At 36.4% G+C, this 17130-nt stretch overlaps 1 protein-coding gene across 1 annotated transcript; it reads left to right on the forward strand.

Annotated features, from left to right (window-relative positions):
* Positions 1-214: 214 nt before the first annotated feature.
* On the forward strand, positions 215-12670 carry LOC103717707. The gene is made up of 7 exons (XM_039123301.1): positions 215-361; positions 1894-2084; positions 10019-10128; positions 11075-11158; positions 12056-12110; positions 12178-12305; positions 12405-12670. The coding sequence occupies exons 1-6, from the start codon at positions 215-217 to the stop codon at positions 12302-12304; spliced, it is 714 nt and encodes a 237-aa protein (XP_038979229.1). The 3' UTR covers position 12305; positions 12405-12670.
* Positions 12671-17130: the final 4460 nt, after the last annotated feature.

The following is a 17130-nucleotide window of genomic DNA, read 5'->3' on the forward strand; positions in this document are numbered from 1 at the left end:
TGTGGCCTACAAAGTTAGTTTACATGGCATCAGAATGATGTATTGGGATTATTTTTGGTGAGTATAGAAGATGATATAAATTAAAATATTAAAATTTAAAAAATAAAGGATAAAAATAAAAACTCGGATACCACAAAAGATATCCGTGGCCCTCCCTAGAAGAGAGAGAGAGAGAGAGAGAGAGAGAGAGAGAGAGAGAGAGAGAGAGAGAGAGATGACGGGAACAGTGGTGTTGGCAAAGAAGAATAGTCCAGTCATCATGGTAGAGCTTGTTGGGAAGAGGAGTCTGGTTGCCAATGCCATGCTTGTAAGGGATGGGAGTGAAGAGATTGGAGGAGATTTGAGAGATGAGAACTTAAGGGTTAAAATTTGGGTTTAGTTTTCACGGGTTGGGTTTTCACAAAAAAAATATTAACAAATATTATTTATGTTAAATGAGATAAGTTTCCAATCAAATAGTTTTTTTTTTCTTTTCCCCTCTGGATTACTATGAAAAGTTCAAATTCAAACGCAAAATCCATCTTAAATTGCTTTTGATTTTCAATATCAAATTCAAATTATTTCGCAATCATTCTAATTTAGATTTGAGAGGTTGGATTATTGGTTTTCTATTTATTTCATAATTGTAAATTTAAGAATGATACGGCTCTTGGCTGATGTGGCACAAAAAATTTTTCTATAATTTTTTTAAAGATATTTTGCTGAATTTTGAAAGGATGAGAATTTTTTTCTTTTTTTTACTACAACGGTTGCTCACACTATATATGTATGAGCGTATCCAACAAAATCAAAGCAAAAAGGAGCAAGTCTAATCCACCCAAATAAACTCTTCCGTGTGATGTGCTACATAGGAACGTATGCATATATCCATCTATATATATATATATGTTTATATATATATATTTATATTTATATAATACACACATATATATAATACATATATATACATATACATATATATACATATGCATACACACATATCTATATGTATACATATACATATACATACATATATACTTATACATATATTCATATACATACATACATACATATATATACACACACACACACACATACATACATACATACATATACATACATACATACGTATATATATATATATATAATACACACACATACATATATATATATATACACACACACACATATTATATATATATATACATATTATATATATATACATATTATATATATATAGATAATATGTATATAATATGTATATATATATATATAATATGTATATATATACATATTATATATATATACATATATCTATACATATATACATATACACATATATATATATACACATATACATATATATATATACACATATACATATACATATATATATACACATATACATATACATATATATATATATATATACATATATATATATATATATATATATATATATATATATATATATATAATATGTGTGTATGTGTGTGTGTAAAAGTTTTTATTGGCTTGATAAATTTTTTCAAATAAGGTATGTACATTTAGTGTGTGTGTGTGTGTGTGTGTGTGTGTGTGTGAGAGAGAGAGAGAGAGAGAGAGAGAGAGAGAGAGAGAGAGAGAGAGTTCATTGGCTTGATAAGATTTTTCAAATAAGGTATATATATTTATTTTTTAAAATAGTATAGAATGTCCTGTAAATAGAAGTTCTTGCCTGCCGATTACATCATGTGAATGCGAGTCCGAACTCCGGACGGAGAAGCGGTCAACGGTCGAAGTACCAGAGAATTCGCAGGTACAGGGCTCTTGACGCGTCGCAGGTCAGCCCGTCAGGCAACATTAAACAATACACTCGAACCTTCGTAGCCCGTTTACATCGAACCCGGCCCATTGGAAAATAATATAAATTAGAAGGTTCAGACTGGGTCCACCCCATTCACTGCCTCGTCAGCTCCACAGCCCCACCGCTCCACTTCTCTATTTCTGCGCCTCCCGGAGCGTCACCCATGGCCTCGCCGTCTTCTGCCTCCCGAACGCCTCCCTCTCCGCGGTCCGCCGCCGCCGACGCGGCCGAGCAAAGTCCTCAAACCGCGCAACTTCAGGTCAGTCCCCTCTCTCTCTCCATCCCTTCTTTCACTCCATTCTTATCCCATTCCTTCTCGCCTAGTTCCAAGTCGGAACCGATCGCTCCCCATTCCAGGGTTTCCAAATGGATCTCTCGCTCCATGCCAGCTGTTTCATCTCCATCTCTTCTCTTCCACCTTTTTGTTTTGTTATTGTTCGTGGTATAACAATTTTCTTTGGAGGGTCAATCTAGGGTTTCAATTTTTTCAGGACGTTGCCCCGCCCGTCGAAACCCATGACAGCAAAGAAGGGATAAAGATGCTCATACCAAAAGAAGAACCCTATGAAAGGAAAGCCTGACTTGTTGGATCCTTTCCTGTTAGTTCTCCGCTCGTCTTTCTTTAGATTTCCATCTATGAACTGGGTGGTCTGTTTGTTCTTTGTTTTTTTGGGTCATGGATATAGTAGTTTATTATCAGAATATTAACATTTAGAAGAAACATGCTTTCTGTTTTTGTTCCATCGAATTTTTTAAGCAAAAAGGTGGGATTTTTCATTTATTTTCGTTCGCGATATGTAAAGAAACAAGCAGAGTGATGCGTGATAAATAATCCAGCTGAAAGAATGTTAGACCACCATCAATTTTGAAAGAAACCAAGAAAGATTATCATACTATATCACAAAGAGAAACGAGGCTTCCACTACAATGGCTTGTAGGGAAGAGTAGAGCACTATTCCAGGAATCCTGGCCTGGCCAGATGTGTCATCGGTTTCAGCATCCAGCTATTGAGAAACTCAGCATTAATTTTAATTCTTTCTGCCGAAATACTTGATATGAGAACCTATACTACCCTTGTGCTATGGGACTCCACTTGTTCATCTCATCAATTCCTTGTGTGATTACAGCATGAAGGGATTGGTTTGATTCATGGTGGTTGGTGGATTCATGAGGAGGTGGTCGAATCATAATGTGCCAGCCTGCACATCTGCGTGAGGAATTGACGTGATGAATGGGTGGAGTCCTTTTGCATTTTTGTTAAGAAAAATTCTTGCATTCGTTCTAGAAATATTTGAAGGCCGCAACTATGTATAGCTTCCCGCTGAGCCTCATATCTTTCTTACTAAATTTTCTTCTTCATGTAGCTCTAAATATCTAACTAAACTAGGTTTGCCTCCGAAATAGAAGAGTTGCTGCATTTGTTTCCATATTGGAAGGATAGTTCGACATGAAATGTAGGGATAACTTATTGACTTGTCAAATGAATCACCAAGAATGGCTACTATGCACCTTCTTTTTATTAAGCTATTTTTATTAATGTTATTGATGCCTATATAGCAAAAAACACTCACTGTCAGGGGACTCAAAATTTCCTATAAATGTTTAGCAGACAAAAAAAAAAATTCGCACAAAATTTAAGAATCTGTGGAGTGATCATGCTGTGTGAATCTAAGGGGCTTTACTTTCGACCATGATAAAAATCTTTTTAAAAAAATATCTAACATTAAGGTTCTGTACCTATCGGAGGTTCTGAGGCTTGCTAAATTAGATTACATTCTTGTTAACTTGTAAATCTTGGTCACCAGTCTTCCTGTTCCAGTAATATGAGATTGAGGCACCATCCCAGCAAGATGAAATAGGTCAGGAAATGGGACCATGAGAACAGAGTCCCAAGTCCTAACTTAAAGTCGTATCCCAGCCATGTCAGATCACCATCTTAAAGTCATATCCAAAAGTTTTCCTTATTTGACCATGCTTCTCCGAAAGGTAAAAATACTACCCATGGATCTTATATTTAGAGGCTTCACTTTCTTTTGTAATATGATGGTCTAATTACATGAGCCTAGATCTCCCCATTATCTTTTAAGTAGCCTCCACCGCTTTTTGAGATGGACCAAATACATACCTCGAATACTGAGAAACCTAAGCCCCCCAAAATCCTTTCTTTTCCAGCTGATAAATCTATAATCATCATTACTTTTGATTATACTGACAAGTTTATCTCTCACCAAAAGAAATCATGCCTAATCTTATTAATTTTTTTTTTCTCCTTAGCCACTTGGGGAGTAAGAAGAAAGACATGACAAAGAAAGGATATTCCATATGACTTGAGTTTGGAAGGGTCACTCTCTTAGCCAGAGAGAGCAAATCACCTTTCCAAACTTACAACTTTCTTCTCCATTTGGTCAATGTAAGCAGCCAGCCTTTTTTTGGTAAGAGAACCTTGTTTGAGAGGTACTTGCAAATATGCTATAGGTATTTTTTTCCAAATTAAGTTTTACTAGCATAGAGAATTCAGATTCTTTGGCAACTGATCCACTGAGGTAGACAAGGGAGCTTTTCAAAACTTGAGCATAATACCTAAAATTCCCTCAAAGCAATAAGTGATCGCATCATCAGCATGTTTGGAATTTCAATCTGCATTATCATCGAGGAAACCAGAGTCCATGCCATTAAAGAACCATCCTTATTAGCTCCAACCAAAAAACAAAGATAAGGATTTCTTGCTTCAGCCTTTCGTACAAATGATCTCTTCTCTTTTATGGGCATTTGCTGGCATGTTTCACCAGCTAATCTCCAATCCCCATAATTGGCGAAGCAAGCAGAGTCACAGGCGAAGGTAGGCGAATCATGCTCTGAAGGTAAGACAAACCTGTCATGAAGCACAAGGAGAATTCGGTGGGCTTAAGGAGCTGCATTAATCTTTCTAGTGATGTGAAATGCGTTCATATTCCTCAGAGGATTCAATAAATTGCTTAACTCACCTTATTCATCAACTTCTGAGCCATAAAGCTGTAAAATACCCAAAATGTTTTCCTCATGAACATAGTCACATATATGTTATGCTTACTGGATATGCATCAGTTACAAATCAGATCTTTATTGAAGTGGCAGATTAAGACCAGACATCTGTACTAATTCATGGTGTGGATTCTTGATTGTCCTTCAGATGTTCAATGTACTCTTGCTCATGTGATTTCACATTGATTGTTTAAAGGCCAAAAAGAAAAAGTATGGAGGCTAATCCAAGAGTTGGCAAAAGTGTCTAAAAGGGGGTCCAGCTGGCTCAAACCTGTCATAGCAGGACAGCTAGTACTTTGATCCATATTGCCCCTCATGTGCATTGCACATGCTTTATGCTAGTATTCACTAAGTTTAACATCTTGGTCTCCATTTATTGCCATGAAAGAGTGCTCATAGTAATGCACACACCTATCTAGAAAGGTTTGTATGGTTTCTTTTTGAAAATCGCCGGTAGAGGTTATTGCCATCCATATTTAGATTTAAGCATTTTAACCGAAAGATAACTCTGCCCACTACCAAGTTTCCTTCCTTTTTTTTCTAAGATCCTCATTTTTAGACAGTCAGACCCTCTAAAACCCTTCAAGGTACACATTTTACCGTGGTCAATGTGCCATTATTGTTTTTGCTGCATAGAAATTGCAACACATTCCATGTGTCTGATAGCAGACTAGGGACATACTTAGATGCTAATATGTGTGTAAACATGACGTACAACATTGATTGAGATAAGACATTTGAGAGTAAAGATGCTTTCTAGGCTGCCAATTATTTGAGCTTATCTTTGATCTTTGATATGCAATCTGCACCGCACGGTACTTTTGGACCTGCTTTAACTTAACTTCGATTGCATGTTTTAAAAATATTCTGCAACCCACTATGCAGAATAGAGAGAAGTAACTATAGAGTTGTCCAAACTAACTTCCAACTTGTGTAGTGTACGGTATTTCTGTAATATATGCAATACTTTTCTCCATAAAACTAGGGAGACATTGCTCTATCATCTATATAAAAGAAGAATCACTCTGGTAGTTCCCTTACCGAAAACCATTCCTTTAGGGCCATCTGATGCAGTTTACAATCCAAATTTTTAAAATTTAACTTTCTAGGGTAAAATGTCCATTTACATTGTTGTTTCAATTGAGTTATGGGAACATTTCTACGTGTAATGAGGATCTAACAATTATTTCAGATCTGCTTTATATATAGTTAAGGTTGTCAAAAGAACAAGCTGTTTGTGAGCAAACTAGTGTCTGACTTGTACTTTAGATAGCCTTTGGGTCATTTGATTAATACACGAACCGATTATGTGCTAAAGTTTTGAGCTTGAAATATAAAGGAGCTAAACATGAGATGGGGCAGCTTGGTTGTGTTTGGCGAGCTATATAAAAATATGTTATATGTAATTTAATTATTATTTATTAATATAGTTATTTTTGTTTCCTGAAACAAATAAACCTTAGGTAAAAAAGGATGAATATGAGACGTTGGATTGTGTAAGGCTAGATCGGTCGCGGTTTATACAGAAAACCCTAAGTCAGTAATCCCCTCTCTTCAATTGCAAGAGCCGCAGCAAAGCAACCCCTCCCCAACTCTCCATCTTCTCTCTCCCTTCCCATTTGCAAACCCTAAGCCTCAACTCATCCACATTTTTAGGCCCTGCACACTTGAATCTTTAATCTCTCAACCTCAACTGTTCTCCTTGCATACTCTTCTTTCTCCATGGCGGATGGCAAAAGCGGTAATGGATCAGGGCATGCTCGCCGTGCTCCTCGTCGCGGACGACAAGTCGGTGGCAGTAGTGGCGGTAGGGTTGAGATCTATGACAACAACAACAGAGATGGTCAAATCAAGCAGTTAAGTCCTTGCTCCTTTTTTCTCCACATGTGTTATTTCCATTGTTGAATCCCTTGCCTTCCCTATTTAGCAGCAAGGCCAACCAAGCTGAGCTTGAACTAACAAGGTAGCAGAGGAGGCCTAGCTCATAATGAGCACAAGCTGATCCTCAACCAGGCAGGCTATGGCTGGTCAGATTGCTCGTGTCCAGATCATTCATGCCCTAGCGTAGTAATCTAGAATTAAATTCAGTAATCTAAAATTAAATTCAGATCTGTGCAGTAAATTTGAATGGAAAACAAATCCATTTGCCTAGAGGGAACTCGTCAGTCTCAGATCATTCATGCCCTAGTGTAATAATCTAGAATTAAATTCAGTAATCCAAATTTAAATTCAGATCTGTGCAGTAAATTTGAATCGAAAACAAATCCACCTACCCAGAGGGTCGTCATGCTTGAGACTGAAGATGTTGAATCAAAGGTGAACAAGAGAAGGTAAAGAGAATTGGACAAAGGGAAAGCCAGAGATTGTATTGTTCTCATCAAAAGACTGCATTATGCTTCTTCTTCTCTTTTTCTCCTCTTATAACCCTTCAAAGATTCAATTTTCAATCCGAGGACTTTTCTGTGACTTAATTAATCAAGTGAAGCCAAAAAAAAAATTTCTGGAGAGTGGGGAAGGGTGAGAGTCATTGGAATAATATAGGCTGCTGGAGCCATATATCTTTCCTTTGTATTGCCCCCTTCCCCTCCTTTTTCCTTTCGCTTCCTCTCTTTGCACATTTTTCACCTTACCCACACCACAGCTCCTTTTTTTTTTTTTTTCAATACCAGGGTGAAACCAGATGTCCCCTTCACTCATTCATGAGAGAACAGGGCATGACAATTTTAGGCTGCAACCCTCTGCAAAACTGTGCAAACTGTTAACTAAATGGCTTTAAATCAACACTAGAAGATAGGATAATGGAAGTGAATTAGTCTTTACTTTTGATTGAAAAATTACTAAGAATTCAATAAAGAGATTCTTAAAACAGAAAAAAATACAATGTAACCCCAAAGATTGATTTGGATGTCAAATAAGTGAAAATAACACCCTAAAATTTAAAACTAATAAAATGTAAACCTAGTCAGACCCTAGATTGCAGGGCGATCTTGATGTCAAGTCTCGGCTCGTGGAAATATGTGAAGGTAACAAAACAACAGTTCTGCTTGCCATACCTCCTTCAGCTTTTTTGTGGTCCTGTGCCACAACATAAACCAACATTGGGAAGGTAATATGATAATAGGTTCTTTTATCCATTTAGTATAGAATTGTTGAAACCTTATCTTTCGAAGGACTCAATAATGCTTCCACTCTCACCCAAACTTGCTCGTCTTATTTCAGATTTAAGAGCCATTAGCAACTTCCCTTTCTTTTGATGATCTATGTTTCTTCTGTGGCTAATGTAGATTCACCTTTGGCCATTCTTTATTTGCATTTGTTCCTGTTAGTGGAGATAAAAATTTCTTCCATTTGGTAGTTTAAGTATGCTGTCCTAAGTTATGTTTCCTAGTGCGAGCATTGTCCTGATCTTATTTGTTTCTTTCTCTGTGCTTCAAAGCATTTCTCCATTTTTTGATCATCTATGAATTTTTTAAGTCTTGAATCATTATCCCCCTTGTCTTTCCCTTTAGAATCTTTATCTTATTGCTCTTAACTTTCTCCTATGTTGGACCTGTAACTTTGAGTTATTCCTAGTTTTTCCTCATTGATAATGAATATAAATCTACTTTGTTGTGTGTTTCTCGAGGTTCATATAACCTTAAAATCATCTTTGAGGATTCTTCCTTTGGCGTATACCCTTAGCATATGGCATCATCCTACCTAAATAACACTTTGGTCCTAATGCCATGTCGCTATCACAAGGAGATGCAGCACCTTCTTGATTGGTCTAGTTTCATGGATAATTCCTATTGTATAAATGTTTAATTCTTTACTTAATACTGATTCATGCCCATTGTGAGCCTTGACCCTACTATGAGGTCTGTTTACTCTTTGTCACAGGCTATCGCCAAATCACAATCCCCATGATCTTCAATGGGTCATAATCAAAAAGTGCAACCCCACCCCCCAACCCACCCCCCCCCCCCCCCACCCCAATAGTTGCTTGTGGCTTCGTTGCATATGGTGTCAATGATGAGTGAACTTGCTATTATGCTTGTGTCACTATAATTGATGCTATTGGTGCCTATGCTGGTCATGCCTTGATGTTTGTTTTTTTGTTTGTATTGCCGTTAAGGTAAATAATTAAATATTCTACACTTAAGGTCCCTTTTCATTTAATTTTATCAAACAAGCTTTAAACATACTAAACAAAATGTTATTTTGTTTGACGATGATAACATTTTCTCTAAATAATATCTTATTTATCATGAAATAGCCTTAGGTCTATTCCATATTTCTGTTCATAATAAGCCCTAACACATCTTGAAAAGTAGAAGGGAACCATAGAAAAGGTGCTACTAAGGATTAAAAAGATATGCCGTCTTGGTATCGAACTCCGTACTGGTACCAAATATTACTATGTTGGTACACCTGATATGGGGGCTGGTGGGGTATACCGACACTCGGTACGCCTCCAGTATTGTGTACTAGTTCGGTACCAGTATCGTATGGTTTGTATGCACCGGTACTGACCGGTACGATATTTCTTTATTTAGATCCTTGAAGAAAGAAACATATTATAAGATAAAATAAATTTTCTGTGTAATTCCTAATCGTCAAAGTTTTGACATCCTTGTTAATGATCAGTTTTCTTCATTGCAAAACCTATAAAAGCTAGCTACTTTTATTTAGTGAGTTCAGCATGATGGATCATTCTAGATTAACATATGAATTATTTTATTATGCTTTTGTTTTTGTCGACAATATTTCTTTTGGAAGTTTGAAGAGAAAGATTTATCCCCCAAAAAAGTTGCATGCCATATCTTCTGCCTTGCTAATTCACTGTTACTTCGAAGGAAAGTAGTTATATTTCTTGTTGTGCATTTTAAAAAGTTGTTTGCAACTTGCTAGAATGGCAAGTTCTTTTAGCTTGCTTTACCAATGTTTTTTCTTTCTTAATGTTCATTATATTCATAAAAGAATCATGAACCTTTGCCTCCTCATTGCAGAATATCATACTTGCTTTCTTTATAAACCAAGAACTGTTAAGCCATGAGTCCCTAGTGGATTCCTATTGATGTTGTTTGTCAATACTTGTTCTTCTCAAAAATATTAATTATCACTCTCTAATTCTTAATCAATTATTTCTAGTAGATTGTTGTTTGTTTGAATGATGATTGTTAAATGTTTCAGCCTCGATGAAGACTATTTCAAGGCGCTTGACGAGAAGCACATTAGATATGATGCTGAATTCTCTCGGCATTTGATGGCCAAATACTTTTCTGGAAAGGCCTTTGATGGAGGTAACCAGACATTCTAAGATTTAATACAAGATCTGTTTTGTGCATATAATGTTAGGACATAATGGAATCCGTATTTTCGCCTTTTTGGAATTGAGAGATTTAGTGTATGCTGGTTTCTTCTTACATGAATCACTATGGAGCTCATGGTTCGCCGTACCAGCCCGAATCGGGTGGTACGGGGCGTACGATACTGGTTTGGTACCGGTATTCAGTATGGGCGGCGTACCGATATTTAGTATACTGAAAAAAGATCTCGTACCATATCGTACTGATACAGTGCTAGTGTGGCATCGGTACGGGGTACGGTACTGAGACAACAAACCTTAATGGAGTTGCACCTTGAGTTTTGACCATCTCATGTTTCTTCAGAAACATCTATATGTCTAAAGATGTTATCTCTAGCTTTAGAGCTAATTTGAGGATTTCTTCTTTTGAGCTTTCTATCACTCTCTCTTTCTTCCTCTTCAAAATTTCTCTTCTAGATAATTGGTTATATCTTAGTAGTTAGAATCTTCTACCTATGATAATTGCTTTAGAATCTTCCTAGAGTCTCAAACCTGCACCCACCTCTAAAGAGCATCTCAAAAATTTTGCTTCTCCATGCATGCACACGCATTTACTTCTGCACGCGCTCATGATTCCGGCAACTAAGAGCTATATTAATAATGAAGAGACTATAGATAATACTATTAGAACCAAGGTTCGCCGTCTCAGTACCGGACCCCCATATCGGTGCCATACTAGCATAGTGTCGGTATGATACGGTACGGAGTTTTTTTAATGTACTAAGTGTCGGTACGCCATCCATACGGGATAACCTAACCGGTATGGTACGGTATGTCCCGTACTGTCCGGTTTGGACTAGTACAGCATACCATGGTTGGAACTTTCAAATTCCTCAATTGATAGCCTCTTAAAGCAATCCTACCACATCTTCTTATTGCAGCCTGTTTAGCTAATCTGGTGCCAGCTAGACTGTTCTCAGACAAAATGATCAGTGTAAACAAAGATGACAGTCCCAACCCCCTAGGTAAGGTTGGGATTTAGATTCTTTTTACTAATTGTTATTTAATTGCTGCAGCATCCATAGCTTCAGGAATTAAGACATTGTATTACAGCTGAACCTCGAATATTAGAACTTACAAAAATTGGTTCCTCCTTGAAAAGAACATCAAGTAATGACTCTGTGATGGAGAGAGGTTGACACTAGACCCTGAACTTAACTGACACAATTTAAAATGAGTCCATCAGCCTGATGAAACTTTAGAAAAACAATTTCTCTAAGTGGAACATTCTATTAGAACAGTAGAATATGTACGTTCATTTTGAATCACTGAAATGTCGTGTGATCATTTGAGCAAGAAAAACCAACAGAACTCTGACCGTTCCAATCTTTCTCTTGGACTATGTCATGGTAGATGTGCCCATATGGGCTGTGGATTTAGTTCCAGCATCTTTACCTCTTAAGATGATATTGATCGTCAAATACTCATTTTGGGCCTTGTTGACTCTCTGCTCTTACATGTATGAAGAACTATCAATATGCATGTATCTATGTATTTATGTATGTGTGTATATATGTATTTCTGATGTCTCAGGTCAAGCCATTTTTGTCTAATGTTGTAGCCATTAATACATAATGGACACTAGACTGGTCGAAAATGAACTGCTACTATTTGATAATCATAATCATAGTACACTTGTGGAATCTTCATTTGTCATTGCATACTAGAGGTTCTAAATACGATTCTGTGTTCTGGAGTTTCTACAGGATTCCATGAGAACTCGCCTGCCCTATTCATACATGTTTCTGATGGCGGCTTAGATAGACGCCAATGTGCCATTTGACTAATATGTCATTATCACTGTAGCTCTCCTATAATTTTGTTCTGTCAGTGATGGTTTTGTTCCTTTATTCTTAACACAGGGAAAGTGTATGACCAAGAAACAATTATCGAAAATGAGACTATAAAGTCGAGCAGGTATGAAAAATCATATGTATAATGTCAAACTATTTCACAACTTAACCTTTTGTGCTATCCATTTCAGGTATCCTTTTACAAGTTCATTTGCAGATCCTGTTCGACATTATGAAGAAGAGAATCGGTCCGTATCGCCTGCAGAAGAAAACATCAAGTGCACCGGGCAAGAACATCCATCTAAGAAGAGCTCTTAATGTGAGTTCTTAAAAGGATGATTAAGATAAAATCTAAATAGTGGGCATAAAGCCATTGTAAATGTGGTGTATCACGTTAATTTTCTTGTGTGTTTTTTAGGTTCTTGCATCCGGGACCTGGAATGGTTAGAGGAGTAGGCTGTTCACTCTGGAAGCAGCTATGATCATCTTTCTGAAGGAAGAATACTTGAATCCTTGAATAGCGAAACTAAAGAAAATAAAGTTTTTATACTTGTTGCTTTACATGGGTTCTGTATACCAATGACTAGATGCCATATGTCAGTTTTAACATCTCATGAAGTGAATTTACTTGGGTCATAATCTCAGTTAAAACTTAACAGGGATGCTTTCTAATCTTTGATTTCATCATGGTTTTGTTTTTCTCGGTTGAGATGATTTGGTAATCTAGTAGGATGGCTAGAGATAGTCCCTTTGGCAGAGTATTGAGCTCTATCTATCTAATCCATCTATCAATCTAGCTAGCTTTAAGTCAACGCGGTCTTGCATGACTGATGATCTCTGCATTTGGGGCAAATTTGGATTCTGTGAGCTGGTCATCAATCTTCATGTTGCTCGCATTGAACGTTGACATGAGCATGACTTAATTTGCCTCAGCCGCATTCTGTTTTCCTTTAGACAGAAAAGTGCTCGTTGAAATGTCATCACATGTTATGATATTTTTGTAGACCAGCAACTTCTTCACAAACTGTTCTGCCAATGTCACTGCATGTAATTCGTTATATGATACTATGATAGAAAGTGCCTGTTAGCAATGGGAACAGAAAGATGTAGCCCTTTTCCAAATGTCCCTAAACCTCTGATTTGATCTCATGGTACAGCTATCAAAGACACTACCAGCTTAGTTAGCTGGCATCTTCCATCGCAAATTATGATATGGAAGAAATAATTTTTGTGGTATGTTTGATAGTGCATGTTTTGATGGTATTTTCAACAAATAGCATGTTCTAACTTTTATCATCCAAATATATAATTAACAAACAAAAAGGTTTTAGTTTAAATCCCATAAACTAAATCTCAGTGTTGGGTTAATCCGGTCTCCTCTTTTTCTTCTTTCTTGGCAAAATAGGGGAAGCAAAGGGTTGGACTTGCAGTTGTGGTCATGGTGGTCCGGTAAGATGGCAGCAGGTAGCGATGACCGACAGTAGAGAGCAGTCGATGATGGTGGACCAATAGGCGATGGTAACCGGCTAACAAGGAAACAATAAGAAAGTGTCGGAAAATAGTGTTTTCTTATTTTTTTTTAGCCATTGGCTGCTCACTGGCGCCCATCGCTCTATTGGGAAAGGTCGATGGGAGGCCAAGGAACTCGACTAGTGGTCTAGTGTTAAGAGGTGGTGGTGCCGATAGCTGGCAAAAGGGAAAGAAGGTTTGAGAAAATAGAAAAAATAGAACTTGGTCGACTTCGATCAATTTACTGCTAGAATCTGACTAGTAAGGAGCCCTATCACTGAGGAAAGGAAAGAAGAAGAAGGATCGAAACTTACCTCGGCTCCGGCAAGCTCCCCAGCTTCAATTTTCGGCGACCATAGTGAATCCAAGCCGTCGGCAATTAAGGGGAAGAAAGACAAGAAGAAGATGGTGACCGCGACGATCTTCCGGTGGGAAAGAATTGTGGGGATGGGATCCTTTAAATAACAAAATGAGGCTAGGTTTCTTAACCTCCGAAGAAGTCCGTAGAGAAGGAGGACTCGTTCTCCTTTGCTGTGTTCAACCAAGGCACTTCCCTATTTAGACTCAAGAGCAGGCCTTCGGGCCTCATTTTTAGTGTCAGGCTGGGCCAATGGACCGACCCAACGAATGTGAGGCTGGGCCTCACAATAAAGATATATCAATATTCAATCCATATCTGATCTGTTTTCAGCAATATAAATGCTAGTCAAAACATTGCTCCCCCCTTTTCTCTCCTCTCTCATGTATCTCTATTTTACTTTTCTTATTCCCATGTGGTATCTCCCTAGATTCTACCTTTTATTCTTTTCTCTCTCCCGCATGAATATAAAGTGACCTAGGCTATGGGGGTTAAATATGGAGTGACCTAAGCCACAGGGTTAAATACAATCATATGATTACTATTTTGGAATTTGATTACTAGTGACCCAGACCACAGGGATTAAATGTGGAGTGACATATGCTGCAGGAATCAAGTGCGGCCATAGTCTTTGGCTGCAGAGTGAAAATTGAAAATTGGATCCTGAATATAGTCACATATACAAGTATATAAATATAAGTGTAATTAAATATGAGATTGGATACTTTTTATTACTCTGGTTATATATATTGTTTCATTTTATTGATGCTATTAAGAGATGAAATGCCTTGTTTCAGTATATGAATATTATTGAAAGAAAATGTTATAAACTTTACTTATATTGATGTGCCGTGCTTGGTATAATTTAATTGAGCTAAATTACTTGATATGATTTGATCCAGTTCTATAAAGTATACTTGTTATTTGCTGAGTTGTGAAGCTCATAATCTTCACTTATTTTTCAGATCCAAAGACTAGAGGCTAGACTAGTATCGGCATTTTGGGAAAGTATTAGAGACGAGGTCGTTTTGGTAGATAGTAGATCTAGTTTGATCAGTGTATGCAACATATAGTATTTTGTAGATTACGTATAAGTAACTTAAACACTAAAAATTTAGATTGTAAAATTTAGTGCATGATATATGTGATATTTTGGTTCAATAGTTTAGTTGTTCTGTATTTACTATTGTCTATAGATGAATTGTATAATTTTTCATATTATACTGAATTCATTGATAGGAGGAATATCTTGCATGCTTATAGGGCTAGCTCCTAAGAGTATACTGCGGCTGTCATGCCCTAAATTTATGATTCTAGGGTCAGGGATATGACATCAAGTGAGTGCCAAGTGAATCTACGCACACGGCACATCCCTTTTATAATTCTATCACTTTGAAACTATGAACTCTTGAAATTCCAAATCCATTATGATCTATGCAATATTAGAGAACAACCTTCAAAATAACATGTATCACATGATTATATCATGGTTTAAAATAAAAATGTTCAAAAAAAGTATGTCACATTCCCTAAACAATGGCACTATTTTCTCTGATATTTTATATTGCTTCTTACCTAAATCTATTACTTTCTTCATTATTTGTAACAGTTCTTTATATATCTTTATTTTATATCTTTTTTTATATAATCTTATATTCTGACCCCATCAGAGTGTCCAGATCGGGCCCACCACTATCACATTTGAGTTCCAGTATCGATAAGAATTCTAGTTCTTCCGTTAAATGAATCTTTAAACAAGACATGCCCCACAGCAAACAAACTTCTTTGCAAGAAAGAATTACCCTCTACCAAAGAGGGATCTATAACTTCGATCCAAGCGGTTTATGTACCTGCGGACGATTTGACCGACCCTGCTCCTGCCACGACATTTGCACATTTAGATGCTACTACCGTACTATCAAGAGTATTAGCTGCTAAAGGTATTTATCCAGCAGTGGATCCGTTAGATTCAACGTCAACTATGTTACAACCTCGAATCGTTGGTGAGGAACATTATGAAACTGCGCAAAGAGTTAAGCAAACTTCACAACGTTACAAAGAACTTCAGGACATTATAGCTATCCTTGGGTTGGACGAATTATCCGAAGAAGATCGTTTAACTGTAGCAAGAGCACGAAAAATTGAGCGTTTCTTATCACAACCCTTTTGAATATTTTGTTAATTTCTAAAGAAGGGAGAACTTTCTGGTTTCTCTCTTATCCTTTTAATAGGTGCATATATATATACACACACACACTAATAAAATACCCCTGGGATGTTGGAAAATTACAAAAATAAGGTTTCAAAGCTATCAATTGATTTTTGCTACAATTATTACTTAGGATGGATCGAATAATAAAATAATTAAAAAATTCTTTCATAATTTATATAAACATATAAACAGGAAAGCATAAAAGTATACTACCAAATAAGAGATATATAAAAAAAGAACATATACTAATATATAAACAAATAAAAAAATCAATTGATCTTGAAGCAAAGATAAGAGAAAGCTATAAGGGGGAATTTCTCTCTCTTAGGTTTCTAATAATAAAGCTAATATAACAACATAAGACTCCTCTCTCTCATTTTCAAAGTACTCATCGATATGCATAATGATATTAATAAAAAAACATGATGATTAAATTAAGTAAGATGGAATATGGTCCAATGGCCTTCTCTTGCATTCTATTCCAAATTAATCTATTAAGCTTCCAAGGAAGCCTGGTCGGATCCATTAAAATGATTTAAAATCATGGAACACTTTTTCCCCTTTTCCTGGTATTACTAATAGTTCCCAATCGGATTCTTTAAAATACCAACTAAAGCCCAATTTGGTTCCCTTTGCCTATATAATTTGTGAAATTATGTTTCATATATCAAAGAGTTCAATTTTGGTTATCAATCTTGTTATTAGATAAAATATCAATCAAAGTCCAATTTGATTTTCAACCTTTTTGGTATTTAATTTGTGAAATTCTGGTTCAAATTCTCAGGGTCATTGAAGAATTACACAAATACGTTTGCTAATTGGCTGGAAATCTGCTTAATTAAAATTATAAAGTTGCAGAGGATGCCGCTTAAAAACTTAGCTCGGGTGGCATTCGGATGATATGTTGGGAATTATTTTTATGCTGTAGGGAAAATAATATAAATTAAATATTTGATTTAAACAAATAAAGGATGAAGGAAAGGTCAAATGGAACAAATAAATATTATTAGAATGGAAAAAAAATCTAATAAGAACAAAGGGGCTAATCGAAAAAAAATATACAGT

Source organism: Phoenix dactylifera, unplaced genomic scaffold (assembly GCF_009389715.1).
Source record: "Phoenix dactylifera cultivar Barhee BC4 unplaced genomic scaffold, palm_55x_up_171113_PBpolish2nd_filt_p 002407F, whole genome shotgun sequence".
In the NCBI taxonomy this organism is placed as follows: domain Eukaryota; kingdom Viridiplantae; phylum Streptophyta; class Magnoliopsida; order Arecales; family Arecaceae; genus Phoenix; species Phoenix dactylifera.